Here is a 14,630-nt window from a genome sequence, read left to right as displayed (position 1 = left end):
TTCGAGACCAGCCTGGTCTATAAGAGCTAGTTCCAGGACAGCCTCCAAAGCCACAGAGAACCCTGTCTCGAAAAACAAAACAAAAAATAATCAACCTGTCTCCACCTCCCACTACAGTCCTTTTACTTCTTGTCATCCAATGGGAACACAGTTCAAACATGCTGCTATGAAGATTTGTTTCCTACCTTTTGTATACATAAGAAAATGTAGTAGAGTACATCTGGGTCATACGGTTCACCTTCTCCATTTCGAGCTTCCCGTGTCATTAAACAAAGGCCATAATTCAATTCAGCCACAGCAGAGGAGATCAGATCTTCTTGGAATCGTAGCAACTGTCGCCCTGTGACACAAGTCCTAATGGTGAATGGGAGTCTTGGCAACAGTGATGTCTTAATTGGCTGCTCGATTGTTGAAAGGAGGGTTCAGAGAGGATATTGCCCAGAGTTAGGCCTTGGAATGGCCATTTGAATCTGTGATCAGAATTGCTCTATTAATGTAGTAACATATGCTACTATGCTATTACATCAATAGGTTTCCTTTCCCTAAGGGCCAAGAATTGAAAGCAGAAAAGACCAGAAACCACACTATGTAATATGAGCTAGTAAATGAGCCCAAACCAAGACAGGCTTTAAGCACAACTCACTGGCACTTCCCAGTTCTTCCCAAAAGTCATTCTTCCTTGGTCTTTTGTTGACTCTAGAAACCCACAGATCTAAAAATCTAATCTTGGGGCAATCCCATTAATCACATTCATTCCACAGGGTAAAGACTATATCCTATTCATTGTGACACAAAGTATACTCTCTCGTCCTCAGAACCTACCTGCCTGCCATTCTGTTTGTCTTCTACTTGAAGTTTAGACACATCCAAGCCTCCCACCCTCCCAAACACTCACTCCCAATGGGGGCCAGTCTGTTCTGAGCGTCCTTCTCTAGTTCAGCATTCTTGGTCTGAGCCCAGTTTTTCCATACTTCAAGCCCTTCTTCTGGCTTCAAAGAATTTGGAAGTAAAAGTTCTGGTGAAGGCTGTGGTTGTGACTGTGGCTCAACTTCAGCAACCTGAACAGTTTGTGCCTAGGAGATAGAAACCATCAGAATATGTCAATATTGTTTTTCATCAGTTCCTTTAATATAAATGTTAGATATGAAACTTGCCCACTCATTCAACTGGGAAAAACAAAAACTCTTCTTGTTATCTTATTTTCACTCTTTGGAGAGCTTATCTTACTGGAAGGACAGCAAAGGCAGCAATATAACTGGGCCAATGCAATGTTTCTGAGCTCTGACTATACCAAGTTCTCATTTAATATTCTATTAGATTTTTAATTGTATTCTTGTGTCATTGGTGTGCCTGTGGAGGGCAGAAAACAACTTGTGTGAGTCAGGTCTCTTTCTACCATGTGGTTCTGAGGAACTGAATTCAGGATAACAGACTTGGACTTTGCTAGCTTTTAATTCTCATTTAAAAACACTAGTATAAACCAAGCATGGCAATAATACATGATTATAATGCCAGTACTTTGGAGACTGAGGCAGGGTTGCAGGGTCAACTCAAGTTTGGACCAACCCTCCCTTTATGGCAAATACAAGGCCAGCCAGGGCTGTAAGCAGGACTTGGTCTCCAAGAATGAAATCAAACCAAAAAAGAAAATTGGGTAGTGGTGGCACACACCGTTAATCCCAGCACCTAAGACAGAGACAGGAAGATCTCTGATTTCAAGGCTAGCCTGATCTGCAGAGTAAGTTCTAGGACAGCCAAGGAGAAACATACACAGAGAAGCCCTGTATCAACTTCCCCACCAAAGGTTAAAGAAAAAAAAAAAAAAGAAACACACACACACAAAAAAACCTACAATGCCAATACCCCAAGTTGCCCTAGAATCTCTCCAAAGGGTAGGATCCATATTTCAGTCTTTTAAAAACTTCCTAAGTAAAAAGGTTTCTTTTCTTTTTATATTTTATTTATTTATTGTGTATATAGCCTTCTGTCTACAGGTACCAGATCTCATTTAAGGTGGTTGTGAGCCACCGTGTGGTTGCCGGGAATTGAACTCAGGACCTCTGGAAGAACAGTCAGTGCTCTTAACTACTGAGCCATCTCTCCAGCCCCAAAAAGGTTTATTTTCTAACACTTCCTCAAAATTCACTGTGCAATTAAAATACTTAGGCATTTTATTAAATGCTTATGAAGTGACTGAAAACTTCTGGGTTGGTATCTGAGAAGGCCACACATCTAACAAGCTCCCAAGTAGAAACAAGGTTGCTAAACTATAGATTACATATCCAATTTCAAATGTGCAGAGTAGGGATTCTTAAAATTTAGTTGCAAACCCAGTGGTAAATATCAGTAATGCCAACAGTTGGAAGACAGGAAGAGGAAGGAGGAGAGGATAACTAGGTCAAGGACACACTTAGCTACATTGTGACTTTAAGGCTAAGTATGTTACATAAAACCCTATATAAATCATTAACAAAACAAAAAAATCTTTGTTCTACCTTAAAAAAAAATCACCTAAACTTGTAGAAAAACACCCATGCCTGTGCCCTGTTGCCAGGCTATAATTTGAGTGGTCTTCTATGACCAAGGACTGGAATCAGCACTGGAGGCTGGAGCAGTAGAGAAGACATAGAGTCAGTCTCCAGGACTGCAGGGGACTAGGTATACAGAAGTATAATCCTGCTGGACAGTGGTGGCACACGCCTTTAATCCCAGCACTCTGGAAGCAGAGGCAGGTGGATCTCTGTGAGTTCGAGTCCAGCCTGGTCCACTGAGCGAGTTCCAGGACAGCCTCCAAAGCCCTGTCTCACACAACAACTACAAAGTATAATCCTGGTTGGAAGTGCAAAAGTGAAACCTGCAAGAATAGACAGGCTTTCAAAAACTACATAGCAAGCTCCAGAGAAACCCATCCAAAAAGGAGTTTCCCTGGTGGGGTGGACATGACCCATGCATATAATAATCCCAGTATTGGGGGTAAGGAAGCAATGTTCCCCTGATAATTTCAGTCTACACCAGTTATTCATAGACAAAGAATAGTAAAGCAGCCGGGCGTTGGTGGCACACGCCTTTAATCCCAGCAATCTAGAGGCAGAGGCAGGCGAGTCACTGTGAGTTCGAGGCCGGGCTGGACCGACAGCCTCCAAAACAGAGAAACCCTGTCTCGTAAAAACCAAATAGTAAAGCAATAGTGAAGATTCTGTTGCCACTGTAAAATCAGAGGTAAGACAGAGAATCTTCATGGTATTTCCAGTTTATAAGACTTTTGGTATTTTTTTCAATACAGTTTCAGGCTGGCTTCAATCCCTTGATCTTCCTGCTTTAGCATCCTATGTATGCTAGAACTACAGGCATGTGACACCACACCAGCTTCAAGTTCTACTTTTTATGATTTTCCTCAAATAATGCTCTCACCCGTAAGAACATAATCCATTTTCTCTTTTCTTTGAGACAAGGTTTCTCTGTGTTGTCCTGGCTGTCCTAGAACTCACTCTATAAACCAGGCTGACCTCAAATGCAGATCCACCTTCCTCTGCCCATCCCCGCAGGGCTGGGATTAAAGGCATTCACCACCACTAAAGACAAAAGGCACTATTCTAAAAGAACGGGTACATCATCAATGATCTTGAAGGTAAGCTATGTAAGAGAAATGACAACATCTGTGAGTATCAGTTACAATTCCCAAAAGGTTAAACAACCTCAAAACAGATCCCTAATAATAGGTTCTTAGATGTTACAACATATCCAAGTCTGAACAATGATTCTTAAGCAACACTAACAGACCTTTAACCCTAAAATCTGAAGGATATCAAGTACTTTCTTTTTCTTAATGATTTATTTTTCATTTTATGTGTATTGGTGTTTTGCCTGCATGCATTTCTGTGTGAGAATGCCAGGTCTCCTGGTACTGGAGTTATAGGCAGTTGTAAGTGCTGGGAATTGAACTCCAGGTCCTCTGGAAGAACAGCCAGTGATCTTTACTGCTGAAACTCTCTCCAGGGCCAATATCAAATAACTTCCATTGAAGGCAAAGTTGTTTCTACTGGCTTGAAAATTCTCTCTCTCTCTCTCTCTCTCTCTCTCTCTCTCTCTCTCTCTCTCTCTCTCTCTCTCTCTCTCTCTCTCTCTCTCACACACACACACACACACACACACATTTCTATTAGCTTTGACAAGATACTGTGGGTTTTTTTTTTTTTTGAGACAGTTTCTCTGTATAACCATCCTGACTGTCCTGGAAATTGCTCTGTAGATCAGGCTATAGCCAGAAACTCAGAGATCTGCCTGTCTCTGCCTTCCCAGTGTTGGAATTAAAGGCATGCACCACCATGCCTGGCTCAAAACATTGTGTGTGTGTGCTCACATATGAACACACACCTATGTGCATACCTTAGGAGGACTGGGAAAGACAGAGGGTTGTACTCTTACACTCTTACTGCTTGAGACAGGTTCTCTCACTGAACCTCAAGTTGGGTCAGTTTCTGCTAAGCTGGTCAGCCAATGACTTGCTAGAATTCACTTGTCTCTGATCCCAGTGTTGAAGTCACACACATTCTTTGCCATGCCTGGTATTTTTATGTGAGTGCTAGACAATCTCCAACACCTCTTTCCTTTTTCATTTAAATTTAATTTTATGCATATGGGTGCTTTGCTTGCATGCATGTCTGCTCACACACTATGTGTGCCTGGTACTCTAAGAGGCTTGAAGAGAGGCCAGACCTTTAATTCCAGCACTCAGAAGGCAGTGGCAGGAGAACCTGTGAGTCAAAGCCAGCCTGGTCTACACACCAAGTTCCAGGATAGCCAGAACTATATATAGACACCCAGTCTCAAATAAAACAAAAACAAAAATAAGGGGTGGAGAAATGGGGCAGAAGAGGGCAAATTATAGACAGTTGTGAACTACCATGTGGGCACTAAGAATCAAACCCAGGTCCTTTGGAAGGGCAGTCAGGGCTATTCGCTGCTGAGCCATTTCTCCAGATCTTTTTCCTTATTGAAAAATAATTATGAGTATATGTCTATGTGTTTATATGTGCTTATGAGTGAAGGTGCCCTTGGAGACTATTAAGAGAGTGTCAGTTTCCCTAGATACAGTTGTGAGCCATACAATGAGGGTGCTGGGAATTGAACCTGGGATCTTAGACTTCTTCTTCTGCCCTACCACAGCCAACATCCTTCTTCTTCTTCTTTTTTTAACACTCCAGTAATGGACCGGGCAGTGGTGGCACATGCCTTAGACATGCCTTAGCCCCAACACTCAGGATGCAGAGAGTTCCAAGACAGCTAGCCTCCAAAGCTACAGAGAAACCCTGTCTTGAAAAAAACCAAAAAACCCCAAAATTCCTATAATGAAAGAATGGTTCACAAATGTTCTTTTTATCCCAAATTAAGAACTGTGGAGTCAGGGGCAGTGGTGGCACACGCCTTTAATCCTAGCACTCGAGAGGCAGAGGCAAGTGGCTCTTTGTGAGTTTGAGACCAACCTGGTCTTCAAAGAGAGTTTCAGGGCAGTTTCCAAACCTACAGAGAAACCAAAACAAAAACAAAAACAAAAACAAAAAACAAAAAAAAAAAAAACAAAAACAAAAAACCTGTGGAGTCAGACAGTGGTAGTACACATCTTTAATCCAATACTAGGGAGGCAGAGGCAGGTGGATCTCAGTGAGCTCATGGCCAGCCTGATCTACAAAGTGAGTTCCAGGACAGCCAGGGCTATACAGACAAACCCTATCTTGAGAAGAGGGAGAGAGGGAAGAAGGGAAGAAAAAAGAAAAAGAATTGTGTAAGGGGGCTGGAGAGATGGCTCAGAGGTTAACAGCACTGGCTGGTCTCCCAGAAGTCCTGAATTCAATTCCCAGCAGCCACATGGTGTCTTACAACCATCTATAATGAGATCTGGTGCCCTCTTCTGGTGTGCAGGTATACATGCAGGTAGAATACTGCACACCAGATAAATAGATAAATCTAAAAAAAAAAAAAAAAAAAAAAAAAAAAAAAGACACTTGTGAGGAGGGCAGGTGAATCTCACCGAGTTCCAGGACAGCCAAGATTGTTTCATAGAGACAGTGTCTTGAAAAACCATAAAAAAAGAACTAACAACCACCTATAATTCCAGGTTCAGAGGATCATACACACCCTCTTCTGGTCTCTACAGGCAACACACACATATAATGTAGAGACATATACACTGGCAAGCACCTATACCCATACACATAAAATAAAACAATCAGTTGTGCCAAAGTGGACCATGCCTTTAATCCCAATACTTGGGAGGCAGATCTTTTTTTTTTTTTTTTTTTTTGGTTTTTCGAGACAGGGTTTCTCTGTAGGTTTGGAGGCTGTCCTGGAACTCACTTTGTAGACCAGGCTGGCCTCGAACTCACAGAGATCCGCCTGCCTCTGCCTCCCGAGTGCTGGGATTAAAGGCATGCGCCACCAACGCCCGGCTGGGAGGCAGATATTGAGGCCAGCCTGGTCTAAGAGCAAGTTCCAGAACAGTCAGGGCTACCTAGAGAAACTGTGCCTCAAAAAAACAAACAAAAAAGAAATAAAAATTGATACCTGAATTAAGAACAAAAACAACAAAAAGCCCATACATGCAGTGGTGTGCACATCTGGTTTCAACTACTTGAGAGGCTGAGGCAAGAGAACCAGTTAAACACATCAAATTAGCCTACACAACCAATAACATTACCACCTTAAAAGAAAACTAGATATGCAAGGCGGTGATGGTGCCCTGCCTTTAATCCTGGCACTTGGGAGGCAGAAGCAGGGGGATCTCAGTGAGTTCAAGGCCAGTCAGGACTGTTATACAAAGAAACCCTGTTTCAAAAACCAAACAAACAAAAACTAGATAAAAGTAGAGTTAGTTTCTACAGATAACGTCTTGAAAGTACTGAGAATAAAACAGGTGTAGAAAAAGATGGAGATGAAAATGAGGACAAAGGAAGAAGGTTTCTGCCAGGCAGAGCTTAGTGAGAAGTTTTATTAGAAAGGGAAAGAGGAGGAGGCAGGAGAAAAGAGCTGTAAAGAGACAGAGAGAAGAGGGAGACAGGAAAAATCCTGTCTGCCCCAGGGGAACAGTAGGAAAGAGAGGGTTAGAGAGAAAAGTGGGCAGGGTTCTTTCTTTTAAAGGGATCCTTTGCATCTGCGTGCAGACTAGTAGTCATGGAACCCTGGGCTGACCAGGGTCCTGCCTGAGTGCATTCTGCAAGGTAACAGGTGCAAGCCAGCTTAATACCTGAAATCCTTACACAGGCTTAGTTTCTGGTTTCAACAGATATGCACAACAGGCCAATTTGCTAATTTCCTTATTTTTCCATTTCTTTCCTCCTTTGTTTTCTGAGACAAAGTATCATTTCATAGCCCTGGATGGCCTGAAACTTGCTATATGGAACAAGCTGCCTTTGAACTCAACAGATCCACTGGCCTCTGCCTCCCAAGTGCCAGCATTACAAGTGTGAACCCCCACATCTAGAACCACTCAATAGACCTACTAAGAGGTATTTTAGGTCTTTTAACTTTTTTATACTATATTCAAAGACAAATAAAAGAAAAATATATCTCACACGCTCTCCACCATAAATTTACTACCTGTGTGCTACATTAATGGTTCAACTACAGCTGTTTATGTAAGTAGCCCAAAGACTATATATATAAATAAACACTTTGGGGTCTTCCCTTCATCATAGCATTAACCTTACTCATCATAAAGATATTACAAAGAATATTATAGGCATGCCACCCCAAATATTCTCTAAAAGCTACAAAAGAATTACTGATCATTTTTTCGAATTCCAACCATAAACTTCTTGTTGTCTGTTTATACAGCCTAATCTGCTTCTCTTCCTTTCCCCAAATATATCACTGTTAAAACAAACATGAGGGAGTTAAATAATCCACACACTATAGGTAAGTGCTATGGTACACTGGAAATCAAGGAAGCAAAATGCCCTACAGATTAGGTCTCACTTACTGAACAAGTAACCTGGAGCTGCTGTTGCTGCTGGGGGGGTGGGGTCTGTTCTTGTGCAGTCTGCTGCTGCGGCTGCTGCTGCGGGTCCCATATATGCACAGTCTGAGCCGTGTTCTGGTATGTGCCTGCAACAGCCTGCACAGCCACGGGGATATGGATGTTGCCATTCATGAACTGTGCTGGAAAGAGAGAGTTTGCAAGGGTCTGCACTACCTCTTCATGGGAGTTTTTCACTACAGATGTGGCGCCCACCATCTTCTCTTTGTCATCCTCCAGTTTTACAGCTGCCAGAGCTGTGGGTGAGCCGCTGACATGAACTGCATTGTAGGCTTCCTGGGGAATGGCAATGTGGGTAATGCTCTGCTGCTGAGGGTCCCCCCGTGGCTGGGCAGAATAAACAGGGATGGTCCAAGTTTCTCCTGTAGGGCTAGTTATGGTCCCAGTGGCACTGTACAGGTGGGCACTGTCTACTGTCAGTAAATCTGGCCTCAAAGACACATAACTCTGTTGCTGGCCCTGTGGAATGGCCAGCACGGTGGCCACTGGCTGCCCTGAGATGGCGTAGGACACGGTGATGGGCATGTCCACTTTGCGTTTCTTCACTGGCTGAAGGACACTGGCTGTGCCAACCCGCCGTTCCCCTTCCCGGGGTGAGCCCTGCTGGGATGGTGGTGGGGAAAGGGCACCCACGGTCTGGATTTGAATCTGCTGGCCCCCAGCAAGAGACTGGCCAGCCACCAGCTGAGCCTGGATTTGTTGATGTGGGATATGATCCTCTGGGATTTCTGCAGCTTGGATCTGCTGGGCTGCCTGCACGTGCTGCACTTGGATCTGGGCTGCTTGCAGCTGTGAAGGGCTGGGGCTCTGCAGAGATGGGGTCTGGATGGAGGGGGCTGCTGACTGCGGTGGTTGGCCCTGGATCTGCACCTGGACCTGGATGGGTTGCTCAGCAGGCTGGTGAACAGTGAACTGAGGAGAAAGTTGCTGAGCCGAGACCTGCTGTGGAGACTGCTGTACCTGCACCTGTACCTGCAGGAACAAGATTCACCAGTGAGTAAAGCAAGCAACATCCAAATCTTAAAGAAAGTTTTTAGGCGGGCTCTGTATAATGTAAGCAAGGGGAACTGCATCAGTCAAGGCATCTGCAGTAGTAGTGCCCCCAAGAACAAAACATGAGAACTCTGTTCAATTTTACTTTTTTTCTTTGAAAATGTGCCCCTTTGGGTTTGTGCCTAAGAGTAGAGTGGTATAAGGATATACTTAAGAATACATTTAAATTTTTTTTATTAAGGTTGGAGTGTTGACTCAGTAGTTTAAAAGCACTGGCTGCTCTTTCAGGATCTGAGTTCTATTCCTAGTACCCACATGGTGGTTCACAACCCTCTGTAACCAGTTCCAGGAGATGTGATGCCCTCTTCTGTACTCCAAAAGCACCACACACACATTACACAGACACAACACATGCAGGCAAAACACCTACATTCATGAAATAGCCGTTGTTTGAGTCTGACGTCATTCATAAATAAAACTAAATAAAATTATGACCTCAAGTATTAATACACAATTTTAATTTTTAAAAAATTTAAATAGGGGGACAAGTGGCTGGCAAGGACCAAGGGGAAACTGTTGTCAATATGTAAAATAAATGGAAAAAATGCTATTTAAATTTTAAAAATTTATTATTGCCATGTGTTGTGGTATGCACCTTTAATCCCAGCACTCGGAAGGCAGAGGCAGGCAGATCTCTGAGTTCAAAGCCAGCCTGGTGTACAAAGCGAGTTGCAGGACAGTCGGATTGTTTGTTACACAGAGAAACCCTGTCTCAAAAAACAAAGACAAATAAAATTATTATCCTGAGTATATGATGTGGGCAAAGGGAGGTACATAAATGCCATGGCACACATTTGGAAGTAGTAGCTAACCAATCCCTAAAGCTGTATTTTGTCACAGATCTGTAATCCTAGCTACTCAGGAACCCAAAGTGAGCAGATCCACCCAGCTTGGCCTCCTCAGGAAACTTATTTTCTCTAAAATTAAAAAGTAAAAAAAAAAACGGGGGGGGAGATCTGGAGAGATGGTTCATCAGTTAAGAGCACTTCCTAGCACATGGGAGCTCAAGACTGGAACTCATTTCCAGGAGATCTGACACCCTCACACAGACATACATGCATCTAAAGTAAAATGAAACTCAACTACAATATAAGGCCAAGAAAACTACTTGGAGGAGACTACTGTTTCTTCTAGAGATCCCTAAAAAGGAGCCTATGCCCCATCAGCCATTGTATTCCTTCCTCCATTTTGAATAAGCTTAGTTAGCATTATTTGAGGCTAGCAGGTAAAAAATGCCACACAGAAATCTATAGGTGATCAGAGATTTGAGATGGATGAACTAAATTAAGATCACCATACATCAGGTTTTAATTTTACAGCAAGTTCCAAATGCCACACTTTTCCATAATGAGTCAAAACTAGCTTTCCTGTGCTTTCTGCTCAGACTGTCACAGAAGGAAGGAAAGACTCAATCACATGATGTTGTCACATCCAAATTCAGTGCTAGCATCTACTTTCTGTAGTTTGAGCTCTCTAAAGCAAACAGCCAAGTACCTGCAGTTTTTATAGTTTACAGTGGCCACAGATATCATCAAGCCACATTAAGTATGAATGATTCCCCACGTTGGGCAATGGTACACACCTTTAATTCCAACACTCAGGAGGCAGAGGCAGGCAAATCTCTGTGAATTCGAGGCCAGCCTGTCTACACAGCAAGTTCCAGGACAGCCTCCAAAGCTACAAAGAGAAACCGTTGGGGGAGGGGGGTATTCCCCACTTGATAAAATAACTTCCAACATTTCTAACATCTGTATAGGTATATTGTAACTAACCAAAAGTGTGAGACAAAACAAAAGTAATAAAAGTTTATTAACAGGCTTCAACTAATATTTTCTCTTACCTGAACCTGTTGTGGCTGCTGAACCTGGATCTGCTGCTCTTGCTGAGTTTGTGGTTGAACACTGGTTGTGACTGGACAAGCAAGTTCAAGCAAAGACCCAGCCACTTCAGTACTGTCTGTGTAAATGCAGTTCCCACCCTGCTGGTACACCATGGTGGTGGTAGCAGTCTGCTGGAACTCCTGAAGAGCTTCTGGTCCCTTAGAAGCTAGTGAGTCCAGAAATTCCTTCATCCTGTGTTGTGGGACAGACCTCGCCTTCACTCGGATGTACTCTTCAAATGAGATGGTGTTCTCCAGAGAATTATTCATATTGCAGAGTCCTTAGGGTTCCTAGAATTAAAATGGACAGTCAACATTTTGCTATTGTTAACATTATGCTTTATTTTTTAAAATAATTTATTGGGAGGGGCGCATGCACATGCCAAGGCATGCGTGTGGAGGTCAGAGGATAATCCACTTGAGTTGGTTCTCTCCACCATGTGAGTCTCAGGGATCAAACTCAGGTCATCAGGTTTGGCAATAGATGGCTTTATCTGTTGAGCCACCTTTACCAACTCTACCGTTTATGTACCTTGAAATGCACAAGACACAATTACACTGACAGTGAGAATAGAAATGTATGTATATTCCAATGAAAAGTGTTCATCTTCCCCTGCCCCCAAAATAAACTGTAGGGTTTTGCTGTTATTGTTGTTTGTTTGGTTGGTTTTTCGAGACAGGGTTTCTCTGTATTGTTTTGGAGGCTGTACTGGAACTTACTCTGTAGGCCAGGCTGGCCTCGAACTCAGAGATCCGCCTGCCTCTGCCTCCCAAGTGCTGGGATTAAAGGCATGTGCCACCAAGGCCCGGCTGTTTGTTTTTAAAGATAGGATCTCACGCCAGGCAGTGGTGGCACACGCGTTTAATCCCAGCACTCAGGAGGCAGAGGCAAGTGGATCTCTGTAAGTTCAAAGCCAGCCTTGTCTACAGAGCTACAGAGACACCCTGTCTGGAGGGGTGGGAAGGAAAAGATCTTATTATGAACCCTTGGTTGGCCTTAAACCCACAGAAATTCACCTGCATCTGCCTTGAGTGCTAAGCCTGGCCTCTGTGAGGTTTTTTTTTGGGGGAAGGGGTATTGGTTTTTCGAGACAGGGTTTCTCCGTGGCTTTGGAGGCTGTCCTGAAACTAGCTCTTGTAGACCAAGCTGGTCTCGAACTCACAGAGATCCGCCTGCCTCTGCCTCCCAAGTGCTGGGATTAAAGGCATGTTGCCACCACCACCTAGTTAGGTATTTTTGTTTTTAATGTTTAGGTTTCTCCTTTTTATTAGCAGCAGTAATGTACAGGATAATGTATGGGCACACATGCCATGACAAGTGTACAGAGTCAGAAGACAAGTATAGTTTGTTCTCCTTCTACTTTTACATGGGTTCTGGGGATAAAAATCATAGGGTTACACAGTAAGTGCCTCTCACCTGCTGTGCCACCTCACCAGTCCTGTCCTAGCATTCTCCGTAGCCTAGGCTGGTTTCCTAGGCTGGTAAACCCTACTCCTCCAGCTTCCTGAGTGCTGGGATTGCAAGTATGAGCCAGTATAATATGCCTACCTTTCTTATTTTTTTTTCCCTTAAAGTTTATTTATGTTTCATGTAGTGTTCTGCCTGCAGGCCAGAAGAGGGCAGCAGATCTCATACACATGGTTGTGAGCCATCATGTGGTTGTCGGGGAAATGAACTCAGAACCTCTGAAAGAGCAGCCCGTGCTCTTTAACTCTGAGCCATCTCTCCAACCCTCTTGCACATTTTTCTTTCATCCGTTCTTTTTTTTTTTTTTTTTTAGTTTTTCGAGACAGGGTTTCTCTATGTAGCTTTGGAGCCTATCCTGGCACTCACTCTGTAGACAAGGCTGGCCTCAAACACAAAGAGATCCACCTGCCTCTGTCTCCCCAGTTCTGACATTACAGGCGTGCGCCACCAACGCCCAGTCCTCTTCCACATTTTTTAAACCAAACTATCACACTAAAACAAAACTCAAGCATATTCTTTAAGTACTATTTTAAAGGAGCAGATACTTACGTACTGATATGTTTTTCTTTCTTTTTGAGACAGGGTCTCATTGTGTAACTTTAGCTGGTCACATGGCCCTACTAGCATGTTTTATTTCCATTACTAGGTAGAGTTATTTATGTATACCATCTAGCAAGACCTAAGAGACGGGGGCATGTTCTTCATCTTTTATCTCCCATTAGAAACACAAAAAAAAGAAGAAAAAAATCACTGGGGTGTAGTGGCACACACCTTTCATCCCAGCACTCAGGAGGCAGAGACAGGCAGATCTCTGAGTTCAAGGCCAGCCTGGTCTACAAAGTGAGTTCTAGGACTGTTACTCAGAGAAACCCTGTCTTGAAAGCAAACAAACGGACAAATACACAAAAGAAACATCAAAAATCTGCTGAACTTAGTGTGTACTTCTTGTTCACATATTCACATGTATCCCAGCTGAGTGAGGCAATAGAATCCCAAGCCAGAGGCCAGCTAGAACTACATGCTACATATACCCACACACCATTAAGAGCAAAGAGAAAGAGGAAAAAGGAAAGACCAAATCTCATTCTGCCATATACTGATTATTCTTTTGCTAAATACATGGTCTCTAGAGCCATATTACTTGATTTCATATTGTGTCAACTCTAGGCAAACCAGTTAAATTAATTTTTTCTTTCTATTAAACAGGAATAAAATATAGCACTTACCTCAGAGTTAACATGAGAGAAAGAATATATGTGTGTGTAGTGCTTGGAAAAATACTTGAGAAACAGGCAGTAGTACCATGTAATTACTGACTAATTTTATTAAAATAACTGTAAGTGGGGCTGGTGAAATGGCTAAATGGTTAAAAGCACTTGCAGAGGACCAGGGTTCAATTCCCAGCACCCACATGACAGCTCACAATCACCTGTAACTCCAGTTCCAGAGGATCTGACCACCTCTTCTAGCCTGTGTGGCAGGAGGCATGCATGTGGTACATGTAGGCAAAACACTGATATTCACATAAAATAAAAATAAGGAAGTTTAAGATAAATCGGAAGGAATTGAGTAGTACCTTAAATAACTAAGTTACTATTAAAATTCAGAAATCAATTTTGTACATTTTTTTCATCAAGTATCTAAGACAAAAATGATCTGGGCCCAGGCAGAGCCACAATCCTGTAATTCCAGTACTCAGGAAGCCAAATCAGGAGGATCATGAGTTTAAGGCCAGGTTGGACTACATCATTCAACCTTGCCTCAAAAAACAAAAATAAGGGATGGGAATGTAACTCAGTTGGCAGAGTTGTCTGCCTAGCATGCACAAAGCCCTGGGTTTGGTACCCAAGGAGAGGGAATCCAGAGAACCAGAGCTCAAGGTCATCTGCAAGAGCAGCAAAAGCAACTGACAAGACTTTCAAAACAAAAGCACCAACAATGGCTAAAGGATTAAAAAAAAAAAGACCTGTGACCTGAGTTCAATCCCCACAATGTATACCATGGAAGAAAAGAATCAGCTCCCACAAATCATCATCTGACCTCCATACCACACACACAATGAATGAGTGAATGAATGAATGGAAGTTTAAAAACAAGTCAACAGGAACAAAAAGCACAATGACTTATGGACCCTATGTTGACTGTCAACACTACCTCTGCGGTACCCTCTTTTCGGCAGCCCCATCTTTTTTTGTTTT

At 42.9% G+C, this 14,630-nt stretch overlaps 1 protein-coding gene across 4 annotated transcripts in view; it reads right to left on the bottom strand.

Annotated features, from left to right (window-relative positions):
• Nucleotides 1–14,630, bottom strand: part of Qrich1 (glutamine rich 1) — a 37,976-nt gene that overhangs the window by 12,959 nt on the left and 10,387 nt on the right. For all 4 annotated transcript variants that reach the window (XM_040740303.1, XM_040740302.1, XM_040740304.1 and 1 more), the window contains 4 exons: nucleotides 10,926–11,255; nucleotides 7,976–9,004; nucleotides 896–1,073; nucleotides 186–340 (listed from right to left, as the gene is read on the bottom strand). In XM_040740303.1, coding sequence (XP_040596237.1) covers nucleotides 186–340; nucleotides 896–1,073; nucleotides 7,976–9,004; nucleotides 10,926–11,234 — 1,671 coding nt within the window. In that variant the 5' untranslated portion in view covers nucleotides 11,235–11,255. The remainder of the gene's footprint in view (nucleotides 1–185; nucleotides 341–895; nucleotides 1,074–7,975; nucleotides 9,005–10,925; nucleotides 11,256–14,630) is intronic.

Source organism: Mesocricetus auratus, unplaced genomic scaffold (assembly GCF_017639785.1).
Source record: "Mesocricetus auratus isolate SY011 unplaced genomic scaffold, BCM_Maur_2.0 Super-Scaffold_100691, whole genome shotgun sequence".
Classification (NCBI taxonomy): Eukaryota; Metazoa; Chordata; class Mammalia; order Rodentia; family Cricetidae; genus Mesocricetus; species Mesocricetus auratus.
Note: the sequence above shows the minus strand (reverse complement) of the source record. Positions and strands in the feature narration are given on the sequence as shown.